General features: G+C 38.7%; 1 protein-coding gene across 3 annotated transcripts in view; it reads right to left on the bottom strand.

Moving 5' to 3' along the window:
- Positions 1 to 26959, bottom strand: part of ARID4A (AT-rich interaction domain 4A) — a 75297-nt gene that overhangs the window by 47833 nt on the left and 505 nt on the right. For 2 of the 3 annotated variants that reach the window (XM_019009660.4, XM_004055229.5), the window contains exons 2-8: positions 25990 to 26052; positions 24146 to 24256; positions 20845 to 20910; positions 19747 to 19837; positions 7238 to 7317; positions 7054 to 7148; positions 2275 to 2407 (exon numbers count right to left, since the gene is read on the bottom strand). In XM_019009660.4, the coding sequence (XP_018865205.1) occupies positions 2275 to 2407; positions 7054 to 7148; positions 7238 to 7317; positions 19747 to 19837; positions 20845 to 20910; positions 24146 to 24256; positions 25990 to 25995 (582 nt within the window). In that variant the 5' untranslated portion in view covers positions 25996 to 26052. Of the gene's footprint in view, positions 1 to 2274; positions 2408 to 7053; positions 7149 to 7237; positions 7318 to 19746; positions 19838 to 20844; positions 20911 to 24145; positions 24257 to 25989; positions 26053 to 26157; positions 26434 to 26959 lie in introns of those variants that run through there. The other variant, XM_055361908.2, reaches the window with a different exon arrangement.

Genomic DNA, 26959 nt, shown 5'->3' with positions numbered 1-26959 from the left:
CCTGGTAAATGATAAATCTGAGTAAATAAAAGAATTTGTTATTTAAAAAAAAAAAAACTCTTGGCAAACCTACAATCTGAATATTCTGAATCCAAATTACTTATTTTTCTATACAACTGAAAGGTTCAAGGGACTTTCAGAATTTCCCCATACAAATTAAATCTATTATCTAGGAACTGAGTAATATATTTACATGCACATAGAAACCTAAAAATATACTTTCAGCTCTTTACAGGATTATAGTCTAATTTGGGATACATTTTGTGCCACAATTATTATTAGAGATAAGTGATACGAAAATTCAAAGGGGCATACTTATGTTAAGAATATTTAGGGCCAGGCGCAGTGGCTCACACCTGTGATTCCAGCACCTCAGAAGGCCAAGGCCATTGTCTGAGCCCAGGAGTTTGAGACCAGCCTGGAGAACATGGCAAAACCACATCTCCACACAAAAATACAAAAATTAGCCAGGTGTGGTGATGTACACCTGTGATCCCAAGCTACTCAGGAGGCTGAGGTGGGAGGATCACCTAAGCCCAGGGAGGTTAAGGCTGCAGTGAGCTGTGATCACACCACTGCACTCCAGTCTGGGCAACAAAGATCCTCTCTCAAAAACAAAACAAAACAAGAGTATCTAAGAGAAACCTTGCAAAGAATGTAGGACTTGAGCTGAACTTTAAGAGATATTTAAGAGGGGATGAAGAAGTGGAGGAGGAAGTAAAGGAGTAGGAAGAGAAGAAAAAAGGCATTAATTTCCAATTATTTTTTATTCCTCTCTGAAATAATTCTCTTGTGTATCTCTTCTTCTTATTCCTTCTCTGTGTAAGCAAAAATTAGCTTTCTCTACCAACCCATCCAAAACTTGTCATTTCTAAAATCTTCCTTAAATTTTAGGTGAACCCCTCCTTTCTTACTCCATTCAGTACCAAACTGTTTTTTTTAATTTACTACACAATCTTTAATAACTATGTAATCTCTTACATGTCTACAGTAAGCTTCTTGAGGGCAATACATTTAAGCCTCGTATTTGTTTATCTTCTAAGGAGCTTAGAACAAAGCTGAACTCACTGCAGATCCTCAGTAAATACTAATTAATTTAAGGCAGGGATAAATGCTTAGAGGAGTGATGTATCTTAAATACAGGGCAGTTAAAGAACTTGAGTAGAGTTTACATTAAAAATAGGAAATAAATTGAGAGCCAGGGATGGCTCTTAAATATCCATTTAAAAAACGCAAAACTGATCAATTAGGCAGACTCGCTGAAGGTTGTCTATTTCTGAGAATGGGACTATCATGACTAAATGATATTTTAAAAAGACTTCTCAGCCAGGCATACCGGCTCATACCTGTAATCCCGGCCCCTTGGGAGGCCAAAGTGAGAAGATTGCTTGAGCCCAGGACTTTGAGACTGGCCTGGAAACATCATGAGGCTACATGTCCACAAAAAATAAAAAATAAAAAAATAGCCAGGTGTGGAGGCACACCCCTGTACTTGTAGCTGCTTGGGAGGCTGAAACAGGAGGAACGCCTGAGCCCAAAAGTCTGAAGCTGCAGTGAGCTGTGCTCACGTCACTGCACTCCAGCCTGGGAAACAGAGTGAGACCCTGTTATAGAGAAAAACTATTTCTCTATAAAAGTTAGTACTGGAAAATTAATCTGAATTAACAGTAAAGAAAGAATTCAAGAATCAAGTTAAGGCCAGGAGCGGTGGCTCACGCCTATAATCTCAGAACTTTGGAGGCCAAGGTGGGCGGACCACGAGGTCAGGAGATCGAGACCATCCTGGCTAACATGGTGAAACCCCGTCTGTACTAAAAATACAAGAAATTAGCCAGGCGTGGTGGCAGGCGCCTGTTGTCCCAGCTACTCCGGAGGCTGAGGCAGGAGAATGGCGTGAACCCGGAAGGCAGAGCTTGCAGTGAGCCGAGATCGCGCCACTGCACTCCAACCTGGGCGACAGAGCGAGAGTCCATCTCAAAAAAAAAAAAAAAAAAAGGGAACCTACGGTAATGGGAATAGAGTAAAAAGCCATTGGACATACTATGAGGGAAGAAATATAAAAGAGCTCAATAAAAGCCTATAGAGAATTAAAGAAAGAATAACCAAAGAAGACAGTGAAGTACTATGGACCTGACTATGATTATTCAATTAAAAAATCTCCAATAAAGTCCAAATTTGTTCAATACTTTCAAAATATTTTAAATGCTTTTAAAAAAATCCATTTTAAACAAATATTTAGATGGCTGATTAACTCTGCAAAGAAACTTTACTTACCAAAGCAGGATACCATTCAGTCCTCTCAGTTGCAGACATCACACTTACAACTTTTCCTAGTAATTCATCATTGAGACGGCGTTTGTCTTCATCTTCCTCTTCACTACTTTCTTCTTCCTTTTCATCTTCAGTACTAAAAGTTAGAATAACTTGATCATTATCCTAACACAAACAATTATTTGATACACAGTATTGTGAATTTAATATAGTCAATTCAATTTCTAATGGACTACACCCTAAAGTAGTAGCCTCTTCATTCTTATTGTAACTGAAGACATGGGTCCTTCCTTAGCCTCACAGAGGTATGTAGTCCTGAGTTGTCTATGGTAACTCTGAGTCCACTTCGCCAGATCAATGAGTGCTTAGACTTAGGCTCTCATGCCACCACCAGCTGGGACAGAAAAACCTAATTACAACACCATTAAATACTTATTGTGCCAAATACTTTTTTTTTTTTTTAAGATTGCCCTTCTATTTTTATGCCAGATAACATATAACTTTAATTTTCTAACTGGCTATGAAAATATCTCATTAAAACACCCATAAGGTTTACTTAAGGTAACTTATCTGGGTAACTAAAGTTTACCCTTAAGTTTCAACAAATTTTAAGCATATATATATATATATATATTTTTTTTTTTTTTTTGGAAATGGAGTCTCGCTTTGTCACCCAGGCTGGAGTTCAGTGGTGCTATCTCAGCAAACTGCAACCTCTGCCTCCTGGGGTTCAAGAGATTCTCCTGCCTCAGCCTTCTGAGTAGCTGGGATTACAGGCGCATGCCACCACACCTAGCTAATTTTTGTATTTTTAGTAGAGACAGGGTTTCACCATGTTGGCCAGGCTGGTCTTGAACTCCTGACCTTAAGTGATCTGCCCGCCTCAGCCTACCAAAGTGCTGGGATTACAGGTGTGAGGCACTGTGCCCAGCCAAGCCTACATTTTTAAGACATCCTGCAATATATTGATAATGTTGGAGTTTATTAAAGTATGCAGAGCTATTAACTCTTATTAAACGGCTCAAAACCACTTGGTTCATTATATTTTTATGGTTTTAGTCCTTCTTTTCTTGTCATAGACTTCTCAGCTGTGAGACTCCACAGTTTTCTTTATTGACTGCATCTACTGATCTTTCCTGTATTTCCTTTTGACACATCTTCCAATCTGCTGCACTGTGAGAAACCAGATAACTCAACTTGTTAAAATTATAAAATAAGTATGAAGGAGTTTTCAGTAGAAGTCTATGGAGTTAGCTTAGAAATAAAATACTGGGTATTGAATTATTAAATATATATAATGTCCTGAGTACTTATTACACACTGATAAATTTATATACATTATCGGCTGGGTGCAGTGGTTCATGCCTGTAATCCGAGCACTTTGGGAGGCCGAGGCGGGTGGATCCCTTGAGGTCAGGAGTTGGAGACCAGCCTGGCAAGTATGACAAAACCCCATCTCTACTAAAATACAAAAATTAGCCAGGTGTGGTATCACACACCTGTAGTCCTGGCTACTCGAGAGGCTGAGGCACAAGAATCACTTGAACCTGGGAGGCAGAGGTTGCAGTGAGCCAAGATCGCACCACTACACTTCAGTCTGGGTGACAGAGTGAGACTCCATCTCAAAAAAAAAAACAAACAAAAAAACCAAAAAAAAAAAAACAACAAGAACAACAAAAAAGAAAATTGTATACATTATCTAATACAAAAACCAGCAAGACATTACTGTTCCCATTTTCCTCAGCTATAAATTGAGAATAATAACATCTTGCAGGTTTTTGTGAAGATTTAATGTACATAAATGTAGTTAACTTTAAAGAGGTTAAGTAATTTTCCCAAAGTGATATATCTAGTATATGGCTGAGTTGGGATTTCCATTTAGGGTCCTCGGAGGTCTTTTATTATTTTCTGGTTTGCAGCTTAGGTGTTATTCGACTTTGCCTTTAAAAATACTCATTATATACTCCCCAGCAGCAGTGAGTACATATCTAATACCAGGATCTTGGTTTCTAAATATTAATTCCCACTAAAATAAATGAGGGACCCTTGTAGAAATGGCCAATTCCAGGGTTGGCGCAGGAAAAAATTAACATGAGCCTAGGATACCTTGTCATGCCAGAAGGTGAAAAAGTGCTCAAGAAATGGTGAGGCCATATCAAAAGAACACAGAAGCCATCCTGGAAAGGCTCCCAGGCTCCCTTGGCTAAATCTGGAACAACCTGAATTGTAACCCATTAAGTAGAATTAGAATCCATAGTGTTAGGAAAAGAATTTCATTATAGCTAAGCGATAACCAAAAAATGTAGCAAGAATGAAAAATTAGAAAAATCAGCATTTTGCTATCATAATGGTACTAACTGATTCAGGCAGGAATTATTAGTACATGATACAACTTGTGAATCAAAGTTTGACAGAGAATAGAATATTTAAATAGTCTCAAAGTATCTCCACACAGATTTTACAAAGGGGAAAAACGGTAACTATAGTAATTCTGAAGTTGAGAAATTTGGCAGGCACCACCTTAATCAAAGTTAGTATCACCAGATATGGGACAAACTGATAATACTTCTTGCTGTGCTTTCCTTCAGGACACAACATCACTTATGGAGTATAATATATAACCTGAATCTAACAATGAGAAAACAATCCAACATATTAGGGAACAGGTTATAAGACTATTGTCTTGTATTCTTCAAAAACGTCAATGTCGTCGGCTGGGCGTGGTGGCTCACACCTGTAATCCCAACACTTTGGGAGGCCGAGGCGGGCAGATCACGAGGTCAGGAGATAGAGACCATCCTGGCTAACACAGTGAAATCCCGTCTCTACTAAAAATACAAAAAATTAGCCGGGCGTCGTGGTGGGCGACTGTAGTCCCAGCTACTCGGGAGGCTGAGGCAGGAGAATGGCGAGAACCCAGGAGGTGGAGCTTGCAGTGAGCCGAGATCCAGCCACTGCACTCCAGCCTGGGCGACAGAGCGAGACTCCGTCTCAGGGAAAAAAAAAAAAAAAAAAAAAAAAAAAGTCAATGTCATGGAAGAAAAAAGGCTACAGAATTTTTTCAGATTAAAGGAGACTCAAGAACCATATAAACTATATGCAATGCACGATCTTGAATTGGATCCTGTAATCAGGGGAACTGGGGGACGCTATAAAGGCTATTATTGGAACAACTGACAAAGTTTGAAATATTAACCATATATTATGATAGTAGTTTATCAGTGTTAAATTTTCTAAATTTGGTATTCATACTTTGGTTATGTAAGAACATCTCCTTGTTCCTAAATATTTAATGATAAAGGATCATGATGCTTGCCACTTCCTCTCAAATAGTTCAGAAAAATAAAATTATTACAAAATATAAAAATAATTAGTATAGGCTGGGTGTGGTGGCTCACGCCTGTAATCCCAACACTTTGGGAGGCCGAGGCAGGTGGATCATGAGGTCAAGAGATCGAGATCATCCTGGCCAACATGGTGAAACCCTGTCTCTACTAAAAACAGAAAAATTAGCTGGGCATGGTGGCACGCGCCTGTAGTTCCGACTACTTGGGAGGCTGAGGCAGGAGAATCGTTTGAACCTGGGAGGCAGAGGCTGCAATAAGCTGAGATTGCGCCACTGCACTCCAGCCTGGCGACAGAGTCATACTCCGTCTCAAAAAAAAAAAAAAAAAAAGAAAAAAATTAGTATATATAGAGAGGGGGAATCGTAAAGCAAATGTGTGAAAAATGTTAAGAACTGATAAATCTAGATAAAGAGTATATAGACATTAGGCCAGGTGCAGTGGCTCATATCTATAATCCCAGTCAGCACTTTGAGAGGCCAAGGCGGGCAAATCACTTGAGGTCAAGAGTTCGAAACCCGTTTGGCCAACAAAGCGAAACCTCATCTCTATTAAGAATACAAAAACTAGCCAGGTGTGATGGTGCGTCTGTAATCCCAACTACTCAGGAGGCTGAGGCAGGAGAATCACCGAACCTGGGAGGCAAAAATTGCAGTGAGCCAAGATCATGCCACTGCACTCCAGCCTTGGTGGCACAGAGAAACTCCATCTCACCAAAAAAAAAAAAAAGAGTATATAGACATTCATACATAGATATTTGTGTATTATTCTTGCAATCTTTACGTTTGAAATGTTTTTGAAGTAAAAGATAAAAAACATATACTCAAAATAGAAAAATCATCATATCAATTAAAAACTTTGGGCCTGGCGCAGTGGCTCAGGCTGGGTGTGGTGGCCCATGCCTGTAATCCTAGCACTTTGGGAGACTGAAGCAGGTGGATAACGAGGTCAGGAGTTCGAGACCAGCCTGGCCAATATGGTGAAACCCCATCTCTACTAAAAATACAAAAAAAAAAAAAAATTAGCTGAGCGTGGTGGCACGTGCCTGTAGTCCCAGCTCCGCAGGAGGCTGAGGCAGGAGAATTGCTTGAACCCAGGAGGCGGAGGTTGCAGGGAGCCGAGATTGCACCACTGCACTCCAGCCTGGGCAACAGAGCGAGACTCCGTCTCAAAAAACGAAATCAAAAACAAAACAAAACAAAAAAAACTTTGGCAAAGTAACTTAAAACAAAATCTATTAGAAGTAAGAGTTGTTATCATTCCTGGGCAAATATTGGGAATAATTAAGAACAAGGTCCACTCAGGGTAAAATGTCTAACATAAGGATACAATATGCTATGGAAAGCTTACCCAAATGAATTTAGCCATCCTAACAAAATCCCTTGTTTAAGGTTATAATAATTGTAATTAAAATGATACCATATATGAAAAAACTCACACAGGAAGAGAAGATCTCCTTCCTCTGTTCGTCTTCTTTGCAATTACTGGAGTTCCAAAATGCTCTGGATTTGTTAATGGAAGCTGGTCAAGTGTCTGTATAAGAAATAGATTAATTAAATCACGTTTTACCTCTAGATCAGTACCTGTAGTTCAATCCAAATTGTCCATCCGTGTCACCCTACCTCACTCTCTGCAAAATGTCTCTCTCCTTTCAGACAAAGTGAGGTACGTCTCAACGTTCGCTCATCACCATCATCAAACACTGTAATAAGCAAAAGATAACAGAGAATTTATGCACACTCATGAAATAAAAACTTAAAAGCACAGAATGCTATTATTGCTATTAATTAGAGCTTAATATTTGTAAGAACCATTATTTTAGTCATTGTTCAAAACCTTTACAATGAGCATACCATGCCATATTTTTCAGTCTACAGATACCAAAAACACAGGTTAAATGGCTGCCCACGACTGCTTAAGTATTTCCATCTGCTTTTTTGATTTCTATCACTACAGAACCACCTTCTTAACTCATTAGCAACCTAGTCAAAGCATAAATATTAACTGCAATCCTAGAAGAATGAACAAAAACCTGATTTAAAAAAAAGTATTATGGATTTTTCCACAAAAGTTTAATATTAGAGTACCCCTAACTTCCAGAAACTGACTCCTGGTATTGCTATTGAATTATTCTACTGCTTCTATTTATTTGCATGATAACCTACTACACATGTACTGGCTGCCAAATTCTAAAGTCATAAGATTCAAGTTCTTTCTTTTGTTAGAAAAGGATGTAAGTAGTCTGTTTAAAAAAAAAATTTTTTTTTTTTTAAATAAAGACAGGATTTTGCTATTTTACCCAGGTTGGTCTCAAACTCCTGGCCTCAAATTATCCTCCTGCCTAAGCCTCCGAAAGTGCTCGGATTACAGGCATCAGCCACTGTACCCAGCTGAGAAGTTTAGAAATAAAGGTTGAAATAAGGAAACAGAAAGATAAAAGTTTGTAGGGCAGGCGTGGTGGCTCATGCCTGTGGTCCCAGCTACTGGAGAGGCCATGGTGGAACGATTGCTTGAGCCGTGAAAAACCAAGGCTCAACCATGGTTAGTGAGCCATGATTGTGCCACTGGGTGACAGCAAAACCAAGATTCTGTCTCAAAAAAAAAAAAAAAAAAAAAGACAAATATAAAGGTTTTTTTTAAAAAGAAACTTTAGGCCAGGCGCGGTGGCTCACGTCTGTAATCCCAGCACTTTGGGAGGCGAGGCGGGCGGATCACGAGGTCAGGTCAGGAAATCGAGACCATCCTGGCTAACATGGTGAAACCCCGTCTCTACTAAAAATACCAAAAAAATTAGCCAGACGTGGTGGCGGGCGCCTGTAGTCCCAGCTACTCGGGAGGCTGAGGCGGGAGAACGGCGTGAACCCAGGAGGTGGAGCTTGCAGTGAGCCGAGATTGCGCCACTGCACTCCAGCCTCTACGACAGAGCAAGACTCCGTCCCAAAAAATAAAAATAAAAAAGAAGAAAGAAAGAAACTTGTAAAAAAAAATCATAATTACATAGCTTTCTCAAATTTTTTACTTTTACTACTTTTTTTTTTTTTGAGACGGAGTCTCACTCTGTCCCCCAGGCTGGAGTGCGGTGGCGCAATCTCAGCTCACTGCAAGCTCCGCCTCCCGGGTTCACGCCATTCTCCCGCCTCAGCCTCCCCAGTAGCTGGGATTACAGACACACGCCACCACGCCCAGCTAATATTTTTGTATTTTTAGTAGAGATGGGGTTTCACCGTGTTAGCCAGGATGGTCTCCATCTCCCGACCTTGTGATTCACCCGCCTCAGCCTCCCAAAGTGCTGGGATTACAGGCGTGAGCCACCGCGCCTGGCCTTTAGTACATATTTAAAAAAATCATACTACTTGGCCGGGCACGGTGACTCCCGCCTGTAATCTCAGCACTTTGGGAGACCGAGGCGGGCGGACCACCTGAGGTCGGGAGTTCGAGACCTGCCTGACCAACATGGAGAAACCCTGTCTCCACTAAAAATACAAAATTAGCCAGGCGTGGTGGCACGCGCTGTAATCTCAGCTACTCGGGAGGCTGAGGCAGGAGAATCGCTTGAACCCGGCAGGCAGAGGTTGCAGTGAGCAGAGATTGTGCCATTGCACTCCAGCCTGGACAACAAGAGCAAAACTTCGTCTAAAACAAACAAACAAACAAAATCGTACTACTTGACTATATTTAAACATTTCAAGGAAATGGGGTAAGGAATTTTACAAGTGATTATTCTCCTAATCACTAACAATATATTATTTTGATAATTGTATAGGTTTAACTTTTGAGACTGTATTCTGATTTTAGCATCCAACATTTATAGTTTATTAAAAAGAAAATGCTCTCAGAAGGTACCTCATTGCCCCAGGTTATGAATAAAATAAGATATAATCTTTACTTCAGATACTTAACATCCATATTCACTTAACAAGAAAGCATATATATCATATGTACCCAAAAACAATTATCAAGATTTAGTACTAATTTTCACAATTCTAGATACTTTTTTCCATTCTAACAGAATAAGTCAGTATTAACAAAAAGAAATTCTACATTACATTCATTTGATATCTTAGAATTTTTAAATTGGTTACCTATGAAATTATAATCCTGAATTATTTTCTGAAAAGGTTGTTTTATTAGCAAACACTCTGCCTTCAAATCCTACGCTTACCTTTAATGAATAAGTTTTTTGAAAGAAAATTATATAAAAGCTTTCAACATGTTAAATATTTATCTACTTCAATCAGTTCTCCCTCTTAGACTATAGATACCTAGCTTAGATTCTTTTACATGCAGGAGACAATGTGGAAAAAATTAAAAACTCCTGAAGCACATACTCAAAGAACCATGATTCTAAAAAAGCAGCTGTGCTATACACAGTCAATGATCCAGAAATTAATGACTAGCTGCAGGCACAATGACAGGTTAAAACACAACATCCTCCAATGATTACATCACTGATCTGCACTTGAGTAATAGGGCGCTAAATATTTGATATACAAATTATGATTCATATAGTGTCAAGTCTAAAATATTAACCACTGTTCTCTTAAAGTTTTTAAATCATTAAATTATCACAAACCAAACAATATAATTCTTGTTAGTATTAGTATCTGTAAGTATAAGATTTCAAAAAGAATAAAACCTGAAAGGTTTTCAAATTTCTTAATGCCTACAATACCAAAGATGACGATACTAGACACACACACACATTTATATGGAGGTATGAAAAAGGAAAATGTGAATGTAAGACCAACACTCCAAAATTTATATAACAAAATATTTTCTATAATGTTTTATCATTAATCAATGGCAGCCCTAAACCAAAATGTTCTGATGAAAAATTTCAACAATTTCAACACTTTAAACAAAATATTTCAGCAATTTTTGTATTTCAACAATTCAAAAATTTCAATAATCACTTTGAAATAAAATCAGATTTTTGGAACGAAAAATTCATTTCACTAAAATATACCTTATCATGGATAGAAATTTTTTTTTAAAAAAAGGGATTGCTCAAAAGGGGATTATGATACAAACAACTATTTTACAGTTTTATATAGGAACCCTCCCAACCTTAAGTGAACAAAAAGAAATAATTTAAGATTTATTTATTTATTTAGAGACAGAGTCTCATTCTGTCACCCAGGCTGGAGTGTAGTGGCATGATCTTGGCTCACTGCAACCTCCGCCTCCCAGATTCAAGTGATTCTCGTGCCTCAGCCTCCCAAGTAGCTGGGATTACAGGTGCACGTCACCAGGCCTGGCTAACTTCTGTATTTTTAGTAGAGACAGGGTTTCACCATGTTGACCAGGTTGGTCTCAAACTCCTGGCCTCAAGTGTTCCACCCACCTTGGCCTTCCAAAGTGCTGGGATTACAGGTGTGAGCCACTGAACCCAGACTAAGAATTTTTTAATTCACAAAATTATACAAATGTATGTTGGGTACTTTATAAATTTGTAATTTTGCAAGATTTTCTGAAAGAGAAATAGAAAACCCAACAATGGGGGGCAGGGGTGTGATGGCTCACACCTGTAATCCTGGTGCTTTGGGAAACCAAGGCAGGAGAATCCCTTGAGTTGGAGACCAGCCTGGCTAACACAGCGAGACCCCGTCTTTACAAAAAAAAATTAAAAATTAGCTGGGTATGGTGGCAGGTGCTTGTAGTCCTAATTACTCGAATGGCTGAGGTAGGAGGATCACATGATCCCAAGAGTTCAGGGATGCAGGGAGCTATAATTGCCACTGCAGTCCAGCCTGGGCAACAAAGTGAGACCCTGTTTCTATATTTCTATGTTTTTTATAAAACCAACAACATTATGAACTTATCAATCATGACATCCCTGATGATCAAAACCATGAAGAAGCTCCATCTAAAAGAAAGTTCCTCTCTTAACTTCCATCTTAGAGCTCTCATCTAAAAGAACATAACATTTGTAGGCACTGAAGAGTATAATTTTTCTAAGAGTGAAATAATTAATGTTGTATATAGCAAGTCTAGCTTCTTTTTAGTTCAGTCTTCTACAGCATGCTAAGAGGAAAAAAAGTCAGACTACAAGGATTTAATAATTCTATGAAATGTCTTATATTTTCCAAAAATGGCTTTTGAATAGATTGTTCATTGAGTCTAGCAGAACATACATATAACCAAAAGTGGTATCTCTGTTACTATGTTAGGTATTTTGACAGTTAATTTTAGATGTGAACTTGACTGAATTAAGGAATACCTAGAGAAGTGGTAAAGCAATTACTTCTGGGTGTGCCAGAGGAAACTGGCACATGTGCCAGTGAACCAGGTGGGGAAGATTCACTCTCACTGTGGGCAAGTACCATCCAATTGGCCGGAGGCCCAGACAGAACAAAAAATGAGAGAAAGGGATTTCCTCTCTCTCCTGGAGCTGGGACACTCTTCTCCTTCTGCCCTTGGACATCAGAACTCCAGGCTCTTTGGCTATGGGACTCTTCACCTTATACCAGCAGTCCCTCAGATCTTCTCAAGGCTTTGGCCTGGGACTGAGAATTATATCCTCAGCTTCCCTGGTTCTAAGGCTTTCTGACTTGGATGGAGCCTAGCTATTGGCATCTCAGGTCTCCAGCTTACAGAGAACCTGTCATGGTCATTCTCAGTCCTCATAGTATGATGAGCAAATTTCTCTAATACTGGGATCTGCAACCCCCAGGTCACAAACCTGTACCAGTCCATGGCCTGTTGGTAACCGGACCAGACAGCAGGTGAGCGGTGGGCAAGCAAGCATTACCACCTGAGCTCCACCTCCTATCAGATCAGCAGTGGCATTAGATTCTCATAGGAGCGCAAACGCTTATGAACTGCACAAGCGAGGGATCTACCAATAGGTTGTGCATTCCTTATGAGATGCTAATGCCTGATGATCTAAAGTGGAAGAGTTTCATCCCGAAACCATCCCCCAGCACTCCCATCCATGGAAAAATTGTCTCTCACGAAACCGGTCCCTGGTGCTAAAAAGGTTGGGGACCACTGCTCTCAGAAATCCCCTCTTGTATCAATCTGTCTATCTATCATCTATCTATATCTTATTGGTTCTCTCTAGAGAATCCTGACTAATAGGGATTAAAATATTAAAATCTATTAAGAGGAAAATGACAAAGCTGAGACTTTCACAGTAACACCAACCATACTAAACACAACAAAGTAATGCCAATGCAAACAAACACACAAATCCTAACCCTAATCAGCTAGAATTCAAATAAAAGGATCTGATCAACTACTAAATACAAAGACCCATTTCCCTGTTATCACAGCACTGATACTGAAAGATAGTAAAATAATAACAGTAAATTAATTTTATCTGTCTATAAATATAATTGGCTATCACTTATTAAGCTTCTACCATGTCCTAATCCTCACAACAGCCTCTACAAAGTAGGAACCATTATCCTCCTTTTATAGATAAAGAAACAGAATCAGAAAGTTAACTGATGAGCTACAATTTAGTTAAGGGGATATCAAAAGACATAATAGGCATGAAACAGAAGTATAAAATGAAGTCTGAGAAAGAAGTCATGAATTCTGACTTTGGAAAATTAAGTATCATTATTGTTATATCCATGTACAGCAGTTATGATTAACAAAATTATAAAATTCTTCACATAATGAAGCAAACATTTTAAAATTTAAAACATACGGATGCCCTAGGTAAGGCCAGTAGTTTAAAAAAAAAAAATGATTTATTTCACCGGGCACAGAGGCTCATGCCTGTAATCCCAGCACTTTGGAAGGCAGAGGCAGGTGGATCACTTGAGCTCAGGAGTTCGAGACTGGCCTGGCTAACATGGCGAAACCCCGTATCTACTAAAAATATAAAAATTAGCCAGGGTGATGGTATATGCCTGTAATCCCAGCTACTTGGGAAACTGAGGCAGGAGAATCATTTGAACCTGGGAGGTGGAGCTTACAGTGAGCCGAGATCGCGCCACTGCTCTCCAGCCTGGGCAACAAAGCGAGACTCCATCTCAAAAAAAAAAAAAAAAATTTAACATTAATAGTATGCATTTATGTTATACAACATGTTTTGAAATATGTATACATTGTGGAATGGCTAAGCAAGCTAATTAACATGTGGATCACTTCACAGGCTTATTTTTCTGTGTGTGGTGAGAACACTCAAAATCTACTCTCTCAGCAATTTTCAAGTATGCAATACATTGTTATTGGCTAAAACTTCATGTTGTACAATGGAGCTCTTGAACTTATTCCTTCTAACTGAAATTTTGTATCATTTAACCGACATTTACCCAATCCCTCACCCCCCGCCCCCCCAACCAAGCTGCCCCCACCCCTGATAACCAACACTCTACTCTCTAATAAGAGTTTGACTTTTTAAGTGAGATCATATGGTATTTGTCTTCCTGTGCCTGGCTTATTTCACTTGGCATAATGTCCCCCAGATTCAACCATGTTGTTAGAAATGTCAGGATTTCCTTCTTTTTAAAAGTTGAATAGTATTCCATTATGTATATATATCACATTTTCTTTATACATTCATCTGCTCATAGAGACTTAAATTTATCCCGTATCTTGGCTATTGTGAATAGTGCTGCAATAAACATGGGAATACAGATACATCTCTGACATACTAGTTTCATTCTTTGGTTATATACCCAGGAGTGGGATTGCTGGATCATATGGTAGTTCTATTTTTAATTTTTTGAGGAACTTCTATGCTATTTTCCATGATGGCTATACTAATTTACTTTCCCACCAATGGCGGGCAAGGATTCCCTTTTCTCCATATCCTTGCCAGTGCTTGTAACCTTTTATCTTCTTGATAACAGCCATTCTAGCAGGTGTGAGGTAAAATCTCTTTGTAGTTTGAATTTGCATTTCCCTGATGATTACTGATGTTGAACAGTTCTTCACATACCTGTGGGCCACTTGTATGTCTGCTTTTGAGAAATTTCTATTCAGGTCCTTTGCCTATTATTTTCATTTATTTTTTTTTTAGATTGGAGTCTTGCTCTGTCGCCCAGGCTGGAGTACAGTGGCATGATCTTGGCTCACTGCAGCCTCCGCCTCCAGGGTTCAAGCATTTCTCCTGCCTCAGCCTCCCAAGTAGCTGGGATTACAGGCATGTACCACCACACCCAGCTAATTTTTGTATTTTTAGTAGAGATGGGGTTTCACCATGTTGGCCAGGCTGGTCTCGAACTCCTGACCTCAAGTGAACCATCTGTCTCGGCCTCCCAAAGTGCTGGGATTACAGGCGTGAGCCACCGTGCCCAGCCTTTTGCCCATTTTAAAAATTGGGTTGTTTTCTTGCTGTCGAGTTGTTTAAGTTCCTTATAAATTCTGGATATGAACCCCTTATTAAATACAGAGTTTGCAAATATTTTTTCCGATTATGAAGGTTGTCTCTTCACTCTCTGGATTGTTTCTTTTGCTGTGTGGAAGCTATTTAGTTTGATGTAATCCCAGGTGTCTAGTTTTGCTTTTCTGCCTGTGCTTTTGGGGTCATTAAAAAAAAAAAAAAAAAATCAATGCCCAGGCCAGTGTCACAAAGCCTCTTCCCCTATGTTTTTTTCTAGTGGTTTGACAATTTCAGGTCTTAAGCCTTTGATCCACTTTGATCCAGTTAGTTTTTGTATATCGAGTGACATGAGGGTCTACTTCCATTCTTCTGCATGTAGATATCCAGTTTTCCCAACACCATTTACGAAGAGACTGTCCTTTCCCCAGTATGTGCTCCTGGCACCCTAGTCAAAGATCAAATGACCATAAATAGGTGGATTTATTTCTGGGGTATCTATTCTGTTCCACTGGTCTATGTGTCTATTTTTATGCCAGTATCATGATATTTTGATTACTATAGCTTTGTAGTATATTTTGAAATCAGGTGGTATGTCTCCAGTTTTGTTCTTCTTGATCAAGATTGCTTTAGCTTCAATAGTTCTGTTATTCATAGAATCAACTGTGATAACTATAGAAGTCCCTCAGCAGCTAAGGTAAAAACAAAAAAACAAAAAACAAAAAAACAAAAAAAAACTCCAGGAATCTGAAAATTTAAGAAATTAACACTCAAATACATAATTGCATTAAGAAAATATCATGGGAATACTAAGTCTTAGGGAAGGCCATTTAAAAAATGAGTTAAAGCCTATCATAGGATTAAACACATTTTTTTTGTTTACTACTTTATTTCTTAATGAATTATCTTCTAGTCAGTAGAATAGCCACCTGGGTTTGAAAACATTTTGTGGTTGATTTCGATTATAACATTTGTCATAAGCGAGTCTGACTACATTAAAAACCTTATAAACCTGCAGGACATTCTACAAAATTTAATTAATTCACCAGTTGAATCTAAACCTCCTCTACTCAATATTAACTAGAACTTACACGAAATCTGATATAACCGATGTTCAAAACAGTAACTACAAGGTACAAAATAATCTGAATCTTAAGCACTTCTTGTTACAAAAACATTAATATAGATGATAGATTTTAGTGCTACACTTGATAAATGATCTGTGTGTGTACATTTTCAAAGTTAATTACTAGAATTACTGAAATTTTTATCCTTTAACTTTTCCTTACTTTTCAAGTATATGTTTTTATATTACAAAAAGGCAAAACAGAGAGTACCTTCAAAATATCTTACTGACAGTTGTATTTACCAGGAGTTAGTGGTAACATTTAACTGGACATATTAATTCCTTTTTTAAAAAACATAACTAGAGATTTGGGCTGGATAGAGATATGAATTCTAATCCCAATTTTAACACCTTTTGAATGACTGAACAGATAACACACTTCCACATATTACAGATTCCTTATCTTTAATGGCAAGGATAAGAACTATCAGTGAGTAAACTATGGTAGGAATGGTAGGAAGAGGAAATATTTCTATTGCTCAAAAACAGAAACAAAAAAATCCCCTTGAGTTGGTGCTGTTTACTATTCAACATTAAAGGGGAAGCCGAGAGCAGTGGCTCATGCCTGTAATCCCAACACTTTGGGAGGCTAAGGCGGTAAGACTGCTTGAGCCCAGGAATTCAGGGCTGCAGGAAGCTACAATAGTGCTACTGAACAAAAGCCTGGGCAACAGAGCAAGATCCTGTCTCTAAAACAAACGAACAAACAAACAAGAAATAAACCATTAGAGGGTAAGATATTACCAGATTTTTTAAAAACTGAGTCATACTATATCCATAATCTCTTTCAAAATTGGTTAATCAAGTTTAACAGAAGGGAAATTGATACCTGTATTATGTAAGAAGAAGTTAATATCACTGACTCTAATGATAACTTTAGATCACTAATGATCATAACTCCTATTTGATCCAAACCAGCAATGTGGTATCCTCTTGTTTTATTTTTAATAATCTGACATAATTTCTGGTATCTCATGAAACCAAAAAAGGTAACAGACGTCATAAACACTCTGAATAATTTTCTGACTATACCCATGTAATACTTTGCTAGGAACTAGAAATCAAAAAAAATTCCAGAAAAGAGCAATTATACCCAATAGGTAGTAGGTACTCACTGAAAGAAAAATACAGGATGTTCATGACCCAAGAGGTTTTACATTTCATTGTACTGTTTTTTTTAAACCAACTGGTAACTCAGGTCATTATACTCTGATCATTCTTTATGTGATCCACTTCCTTCAATATCTAAATGTTCTTTATAGCAGTGCTATCTTGAGTTTTCTGAATGGAACAGTGCCTTTCAAAATCTTTTTATGAATTTCCTTCATGCACATAAGTGCAAAAATCTTTAATATTTTGAATTTTTCTCCCAAATAAATCTGTTTTACCCTGTTTTTATAAGTGTGAACTACCTGCATCAGAAATACTGACATGCTTATTAAAACATTCTTGTACTGCCATCCCCAGGCCTACTAATTGGAGAGGCTTGGGGTCCTCAAATCCTCATTTTTCTAAGCAAGCACCAAGTGATTCTTATGTACACTAATGCTTGATACCTCAATTATATGCAATTAAGATTCTAAAGCTCTTTGAGAACAAGAATTATACAATTTCTTCTGTAATTATCCAACACAGAAAATCACCATAGAGAATGCTTAGCAGTGACTAGTTTTTAGAAACACTAAAATGCTACTCATGTAGAGGACAAAGGTTGCTATTCATAATTGAATAACTACTCTGGGATAAAGAAACCCAAAATGAGAAAACCTGAAAAGTAATCCTTCTGTAGAGCATGCACATTTTATCAGTAAAGCTTCATCAGTAACGTGAGTACAACCTTTATAGTGAGTTAAAATATAAGGTGCAATATAAATATCTGAATATGCATCATATATTTTCCGGTGATTCTACACACACCTGTAATTTTTATCAGGTCTTAGTTTGATAAAGCAAAGGTGTATTTACTTAATCTCTAAGAGTTAACATTAAGCTTAGTTTTTATTTGTTTTGAGACGCAGTTTTGCTCGTTGCCCAGGCTGGAGTGCAATGGCACAATCTAGGCTTACTGCAACCTCCGCCTCCCAGATTCAAGCGACTCTCCTGCCTCAGCCTCCTGAGTAGCTGGGATTACAGACGCCCACCACCACACCCAGCTAATTTTTGTATTTTTAGTAGAGACAAGGTTTCGCCATGTTGGCCAGGCTGGTCTCGAACTCTTGACCTCAAGTGATCCGCCCACCTTGCCCCCCTAAAGTGCTGGGATTACAGGTGAGAGCCACCGCATCCGGCCACTTAGTTTTTAAAATTTAACAACTATCAGTAGCCACAACTAAGCTTCCTAAAAATATGTAGTTCAGAATAATAGCACCACTGTGAACCAACACTAAATTCTAGTAAGTCCAAGAAGAATCAAAGAGGTTTGAAAAAAGTACTTACACACAGCAAATTGGTACTACTAATAGAAGGTACAGGGTAAGACAGAGAAATTTTTAACCAAAGCATAGTTCTTCACAACACTGAGCATCAACTGGATGTGAATGATTTTTACCCAAAGCAACAAATCAAGTAAACTAAAAGTAAACCTAAATGGTCATTCTTTTATTTCTACAAGAAAACCACAAAATAATTATACCACTTAAACCAAGAAATAAGTATAAAAACCAACAATGCTATAGATTGGATGTTATCCACAGGATTGTGCAGTTTGAAAGTACTGAGAGGAGATTTAGAAATGTTACTTAATGCTATTCTCATCAACATAATGACAGCAACTATTTAGGTACTACTTTAAGGTTTTAACTTACAAGTATTATGACACTTGTTGCTTCTCACTATTAATACAATAAAGTTATCTAAAGCCAGTATAAGCTTATGCATGGAATGTTAAGAATGCATTCATGCATTCATATTAGGAGCATCTATATTTTTCTTAAAAGCTGTTTTCTTTTTTTTTTTTTTTTTTGAGACCAAATCTCACTCTGTTGCCCACGCTGGAGTGCAGTGGCATGATCTGGGCTCACTGCAACCTCCGCCTCCCAGGTTCAAGCGATTCTCCTGCCTCAGCCTCTGGAGTAGCTGGGATTACAGGCATGCACCACTAACACCAGGCTAATTTGTGTATTTTCAGTAGAGACAGGGTTTCACCATGTTGGCCAGGCTGGTCTCGAACTTCTGACCTCAAGTGATCCACCCGCCTCAGCTTTCCAAAATGCTAGGATTACAGGCATGAGCCACCGTGCCCGACCTTGAAAGCTGTTAATATGAGCACCCACACTGTATCAAAAATCAAAAACTAAGTTAACAATCACCTATTCTTGAATCTACTATGGTCAGGATTTTTTAAATCTGTAAATTGTCTGGCAACATCTACATTACCCTTGTATAAAATATGTAGCAATACAGTAACGATCGCAACTATGCAATTTTAATTGTAATTATAGAAAAAGTGATCACAATCATGTGATCTAACTTTCTTGAAGAGAAACATCAAAGTAACCTAAAATAGAAGTACATTTTTGGATGAAATAGACAAAAGTGGCCAACTTACTGTAAGAGATAATTATTTTTGTTACCTACAGGGCATTCTTAGAATTTTAGTCAGCTATATCCAGTAAACTGACAGGAAATAATATATATTTCTCCACCAACACAATGATTCAGTGTATCCACAAAACACAGATATATGCAACCTCCAAATCAAATCTGTGTTAAATTACTTAATTACTTACCCACAGTATACCAACTAGCATCTGTCAACTTGCTGATAATAGCTTCCTGAAAAGATCCATCAGATGTCCTTGTTTCAACAATAGCTCCAACCTAAAATGTGAAATCCCAATTTCCTTACCAAATTTAAACAAATAAACCAAATCACTCCCACCAACTACATAATCTAGCTAAGAAAAATAAACACCATACTTATGATAATTCTATCTTACACTGTCTGAGATCTTTATCATTCATAGTACTTATCTATTTATTATGCAATTTGAGCTCCAAAACACTTTGACAAAAGTTAGGTAGCTATTATTACCCCTACTTTACACACTGAAAATTGCCGTTCAGAAAGAGAAAATAATATGCAGAGTCCAGCATGACAGCCCAGTCTCTTAAATCTTACTTTAGAGCTTTTCCACTATATCACATTGCCTTCAAGAAAATTAAATCGAAGAACTGTAAAATTATAAGACAACCAAAATAGCATCCATTTTCTTTCACAGAAATAGTGAATATTGGATTCAGCATTTGTATTTAAGGTACCTTTTAGATAAGGTTCACCTGGAGAGATAGGAATGGACCAGTTGACCTTCAATTTCCAGACCTTTGTATATCAGATATTAACCAAAGTGGTACTCTGATATAACAGATTTATTACATAAACAAATGGCCAGAAATGCATGGAAAACATAATCTAGGTATTCATTAAATTGAATTAGGAAGTGAACATAGTTTACTTGGTAAATTAGAACAACCAAAGATTGATGGTTATGATACTCAACTTAGAAGGCTAAACATCACCTCAGATACAGCAACAATGTGAAAAACAAAGCCAGGTATCCAGTTCAAGAATTCAAAACAGAAAGGTAGGTGAAAAACTTAACATGTTTATATATATTAAATTACCCTTCTAGAAGATGTTTAGTATTCTAAAACAGAATACAGCCATTGCAATATCATAATTTATACTAATTATATTTAAACCCTTCATATGTATTTTTTCTGATTAACGTTCTCATAAAATGTTAAGTCTATGTAGAAATGTAAATTCAGTAAATATGGTATAAATCTATGATTATTTCAGATTTTAAACCGTACAACATACATACTCTTAAAGGACCCTTTACTTGGTCATCTTGTACCAACTGTGTGGTATTATCCTGTTTCAGGAGTACCTGAAAAACATTTTGCACAATAATTTGCATATTACTTTTAAAACAAATACATTTATAGTAACACTATAACAATGTCTTTAATTTATGCTTTCTTAGCACCATGTGGTGAACCCTGCTAATGTAATACTTATTACATTCTCTTATTAACTGTGAGCTCCTTGAGGGCTGAGTCTTCCCTTCATTGCTATATCCCCAACAGTTAGCAAGTGTCAATGCATATTATCAGCACTTAATAACTGTTTACTAAATGAATGAACTATATAATAATCTTTAATGATTACTGTAAAAAAAAACTGCCTTTATCGCTTTTTATCAAGTCACAAAAGGTTCTGATTGCCACCAAGTACACAAAGAAAAACAACAGTATCAAACTGTATTGCCTATATGAAAGGTAAACAAATTAAAACCAGAACTCTGATCCTTTATAAAGTGAAGCTAAGCAATAATCATAATATGCACTGATACAAACAAGTGCTCCCTTCTACTACATATCTAAAGACATAAAGTAACCATCCATAACAGATGGCTGGTTACTATGGTCCAAATAAATTCAAAATCTAGGTAATGTATGGTAAGACCTCCTAAAACAATCATTGTATTAATTTTAAGTAAATAAGAGCCACAATACCAAATTTGAATTGTTAAAGAATCTCAAATAAATATAATCAAATCCTATATAGCTGACATGATAAAAACACTGTATGAAACAAAAAGAAATGAATGTCAATTGACATCCTATCCTAATACTTGGAGGTTCATCAAGAAAACTGAAACATAAATTTTATAATAATCATAGATACATCTATTTACCCTACAAATCACACTCCTCTAGTCAATGTTTCTCAAACTTTTTTTTTTTTTTAGACAGGGTCTCAACCTTCGCTTCCCCAGCTCAAGCAATTCTCGTGCCTCAGCCTCCCAAGTAGCTGAGATTACAGGCGTGCACCACCATGTCTAGCTAATTTTTTCTATTTTTACTAGAGACAGGGTTTCAACATTTTGGCCAGGTGGGTCTCAAACTTCTAGCCTCAAGTTATCTGCCCACTCTGGCTTCCCAAAGTGCTGGGATTAATGACCCACCGTGCCCAGCCTGATTCTTAAACTTTTAACATGCATCAGAAATATTTAAAGGGCTTATTAAAACACAATTACTGGATCTTACCCCCAGAGTTTCTGATGAAGTAGATCTGGGGTGGGGAAAATTTGCATTTGGAACAAGTTCCCAAGTAAGGCTGATGCTGCTGGTCTGGAGCGACCCTTTAGGAATCACTGCTCTAGTTCACTGATTCATTCAACAAATTTTGAGTGTCCACTATGTATCAGGCACTACTCTATGTGTTGGGCATAGAACAAGTCAGACGTTTCCTCCTTTTATGGTGCTTAATTCTGGTAGGAAAACATCAGATATATAAGTGAATAAAGCAAACTGCAATACAGCATGATCCAATACCAATGACGATAATTTTATGACTGGCACAGTAAAAAAAATCTGGAAGACCACATCAAATCTCTTTGGAGTCTTATCAAGGAGGACTTTCACAGTGTTCTATACCGCAGCAGGATGACTGTAGTTAACGATGCTATATTACATTGTTTCAAATGGCTAAGAGGAGGATACTGAATATTCCCAACACAAAGAAATGAAAAATGTTTGAGATGATAGATATGCAAATTATCTTGATTTAATCACCATACATTATATGTATCAAAACATGACTATGTAGCCCATGAATATGTAAAATTATTATTCATCAACTTAAATAAAATTTTTTAAGGAGGACTTCATGAACTATATGATATACCTCTATAATGTTAAAAATGTTTATAATAAGCATAGGAGGTATCTAAGTATAAAGTAACAAAGACTATTAAAAATATATTCATATAAGAAAATTACTGGCAGGAACCACCAAAAAAAAAAAGTTATTTCAGAGTAAAAGTATCTTCAAAAAAAATTTTTTTTTTTGAGACAGGGTCTTGCCCTGTCATCCGGCCTGGAGTGCAGTGGCACAATCACAGCTCACTGCAGCCTTGACCTCCCAGGCTCAAGCAATTCTCCCACCTCTGCCTCCAGAGTAGCTGGGACCACAGGTGCCTGCCACCACACCTGGCTAATATTTTTTATCTTTTTTTCTGGACAGACAAGGTCTCACTATGTTGCCCAGGCTGGTCTTGAATTCCTTGGCTCAAGCAATCCCCCCACTCAGGCTTCCCAAGTGCTGGGACTGCAGGTGTGAGCCACTTCACGCAGCCAAAAATATACATATATATTTTTAGTCTCCCTCTGTCACCCAGGCTGGAGTGCAGTGGTGCGATTCCGGCTCACTGCAATCTCCACCTCCTGGGTTCAAGCGATTCTCCTGCCTCAGCCTCCCGAGTAGCTGGGACTACAGGTGTGCACCACCATGCCAGGTTAATTTTTTTATTTTTTGGAGATGGAGTCTCGCTCTGTTACCCAGGCTGGAGTGCAATGGCATGATCTTGGCTCACTGCAACCTCTGCCTCCCAGGTTCAAGCAATTCTCCTGCCTCAGCCTCCTGAGTAGCTGGGATTACAGGTGCCTGCCACCACACCCAGCTAATTTTTGTATTTTTAGTAGAGACAGGATTTCACCATGTTGGTCAGGCTGGTCTTGAACTCCTGACCTCAGGTGATCCACCCGCCTCAGCCTCCCAAAGTGCTGGGATTACAGGCGTGAGTCACTGCGCCTGGTCTAATTTTTGTAATTTTAGTAGAGACAGGGTTTCACCACGTTGGCCAGGCTGCTCTTGAACTCCTGGCCTCAAGTGATCTGCCCACTTCGGCCTCCCAAAGTGCTGGGATTACAGGCATGACCCACTACGCCCAGTCACAAAATAAACTTTTTAAATGCTTTTTTACACTGTCTTGAAAACATAATTCCTGTTGTATTTGTATTGTCCTAAACACTAAAATTGTCTCTACCTGAACATTAAATGAGGGGAGAAAATAGATTACAGTCCAAGTATGCTACCACAAATAGTTAAGAGCCAAATGACAGGAAATATCATGAGCATGGTATTTTGATGGTAGCATTTTGGAATAATTTCTCCTTTTGAGTTTTTTATTTCTTGATTTTTGATGTGCTTTTCCTTTAAGTTTGGTATATAAAGGGTTTTCATATAATGACTCAATAAAATGCTGATTTGCAGTCTCTCTCTCCCCAAATTTCTTCAATCTAGAGTTAATAAAACTATTGCATAAAAACAAATATTACCTTAACTTTCACCAGCCTTTTCACAGTCTTAATCTTTGCCTCACAGAAGGCACCTCGGTACTTGGCACTGACATCGGTTCCCACTGTCAGGTAGGCAGGCTCATCTGCCGCCTGGTGAAAGGAACATAAAACTGTGAATGTCATTACTATGCCTCCCTACTCCAACCTCAAGTCTCATTAAAAGGTTGTGTTTGAAGCATTAAGAATATTAAAATGACTTGCTTATTAATATCATTGAAAATTTGAAAAATACCCTAAATACTTGATTAGCAACCTTTCATTTTATAGACCGATGTCCTGATATGATAAAATGTTTTAAAGTTGTAATTCAAAATTATCAGTGAGTAAATATGTTTTTTTCTCCAGATACAAAATTTTTCAAAAATTCTACTATTATATAAGCAGAAAGATAAGAAAAAAACAGAAAAAATATTCCATATTACACATATCATAAAACTAAGTTATTCATTTATAGCTTCCTGAAATTTTTCAAATTAAAAGAAATATTGCTACTAATATTAACACTAACAATACATAATTGTTTATTGACATAGCCAAATAAAGGTAACATCTTTTCATAAGGAAAGTATCATTTGGAAAATTCATTTGCTAAAAGCTGCACTTGAAAGGTTTTAAGTCTGAATTCAGCCGATGAATGCAGATATGAACTGATGGCTCCAGACTTGTAGGCATACCTAGTTTACCACACTAATCTTCTTAGTATAAAAAAATAAGCGTTACTAAGAAACATCTACTTTCAGCAAATGGACACGACCAGAATGATACATAGAAAGATGTAAGAAATGTCACTCTACCACTCATTTTAATTTTTACAGTAACAGGATGATTGCTATCTCAATCTGTCATTTTACCTTTTTTTTTTTTTTTCGTTTTCGGAAGTTAAAGTGTATCCATACAAGTTCAACTTAACATTGTTAAGTGCAAAGTTAACAGTGTACACTTTGGAGATACGTTGTTAAGTAGAAAATGACTTTTTGTTTTCTAATAAGTTTTCCCAAGTAGTATTAAAGAAGGTTAAATATGTCATTTACTTCGAGAAAATAGAAAACCACGAGAAAGTTTGGGAAAATGCTATATTTCAGAGCCTAATATACTGAAACAGTAAATAAGACAGGAATTGGGTACCTTTTAAAGTAAGTGCATTTACAAAAAATACAAATTGAATAGGAATGCTTTTGGCAAATAAAAATCTGACCTGAAACATTCAATGGCCACAGCATTCAAGAACGCTATATGAGATCCTTTCCCTTTAACCATCCACATACTGATATTTGCAGTCATCCTCAGTAGAATATGTATCTTTTTAGGATAAGTATATGTTTTAAAATACTTATTGGAAAGATTTAACTAAAACTATTATTATACTTGAACTTCAAATATTTTAGCCACATAAGTTCATTTTACACACAGAAGAAATGATACCTTCATTACTTAATCCACGTATTCTTTCTTTTAGAAAATCGCATTGGCACACGGGAAGAAAAAAATTTACAAAAAATCCCCCAAAGAACCAAAGCAGGACAAAAGCTTTACTTCTGCAAAGGTTGCTGCCAACACAGGAAGTGTTTAAAAATACTATCCGAATGGACAACAATTGAAAGGCTGCACCAGCCTTTCCAAAGTACTGCTACAGAGAGGGCCTTAACTCCGCATTTAGACACACAGATCATTTTTCACCCATTCAACACATCCTCCTATGCCGAAACTGCTGATTAGTAGGAACATCAATTTTGAGTAGCAAAACAAATGACATTCCACGGCACTAGCCTTAGGATTGGCAGTGTCCAGGGCGCGAGGATCGGGGCAGCGTTGACTCCACTTACCTTCATTTTTGTTGGTGATCTGTGGGGTTCCAGCTCAGCGAGCTATCTTCGCAGTCGCTAGAACTATGGGGAGGGGGAAAGACAGGCACAGACAGAATCAGTCAACTGCGGGGAGCGACCAAGGGAAAGAAAGTAAACAAACGCCAGCGGGAGGGGCAGAATCCTCACCAGCCAAGGGACAAGACCCCTTACGAGGGCAGCCAGGACGCAGGAGCTGAGGGGGCAGCGAGAACCCCACGAGCCCCAAAGGGCAGCCCGTTCCGCCCCAGAGCTCGCCAGCGGCCCACCGCGCCCCCGCCTCGCTGGCCACTTTGACCCGGAATGCTCAACTCGGAGCTCCAGGACAGATAGCTCCGGAAAAGGCCAGGGCTCCGTTCGGGCTTCCCCAGGTCCCCCGCGGAGACGACCGCCGAGCCTCCGCTCCGCGGTCCCCCGGATACCCCGACTTCGGCCCGCGCCCCGCCTCCGCCGCTCGGCCCCCTCGGCCCGCCCCGGGCCCGCGGTGGCGGCAGCGGAGTGTCACGGCGCCATTGCTCTCCTTCCTTCGCTCTGCACCATGTCAGAAAGGAGAAGCGCTCCTTCACCCAAAGGGGCAGGGGCCGCGGCCTTCAGCCGGGAGCCGCCAGAGCCCCGGGGGACCCGCGTGGGGAGGGGGCGGGGGGCCGAGGGGAGGAGGAGGGGAGGTGGCCCGGACAGGGTGTGGGAGGGGAGGGGAGCCGCACCGCAGCAGCCGCTGCCTCCTCCCAGCGCCCGCCTCAACTTTTTGTACAGCCCAGAGAGGTATCAGCTCGTAGCCCCTCGAGTCCTGCCACGGACTCCGCAGAGGTGGACGCGCCGCGGAGTTGGGGGACGGCTCCCCCAAGCAGCCCGCTCTTCACCGCGCGGAAGCAAACTTAGCGGCGCGGCCAGCCCCACAGCCATTTTCCCGGGAACCCGAGGAAGCGGACGAGGAGGCGGCTGCAACTGCGGC

The sequence above is a fragment of the Gorilla gorilla genome, chromosome 15 (assembly GCF_029281585.2).
Source record: "Gorilla gorilla gorilla isolate KB3781 chromosome 15, NHGRI_mGorGor1-v2.1_pri, whole genome shotgun sequence".
NCBI classification, from domain to species: Eukaryota; Metazoa; Chordata; class Mammalia; order Primates; family Hominidae; genus Gorilla; species Gorilla gorilla.
Note: the sequence above shows the minus strand (reverse complement) of the source record. Positions and strands in the feature narration are given on the sequence as shown.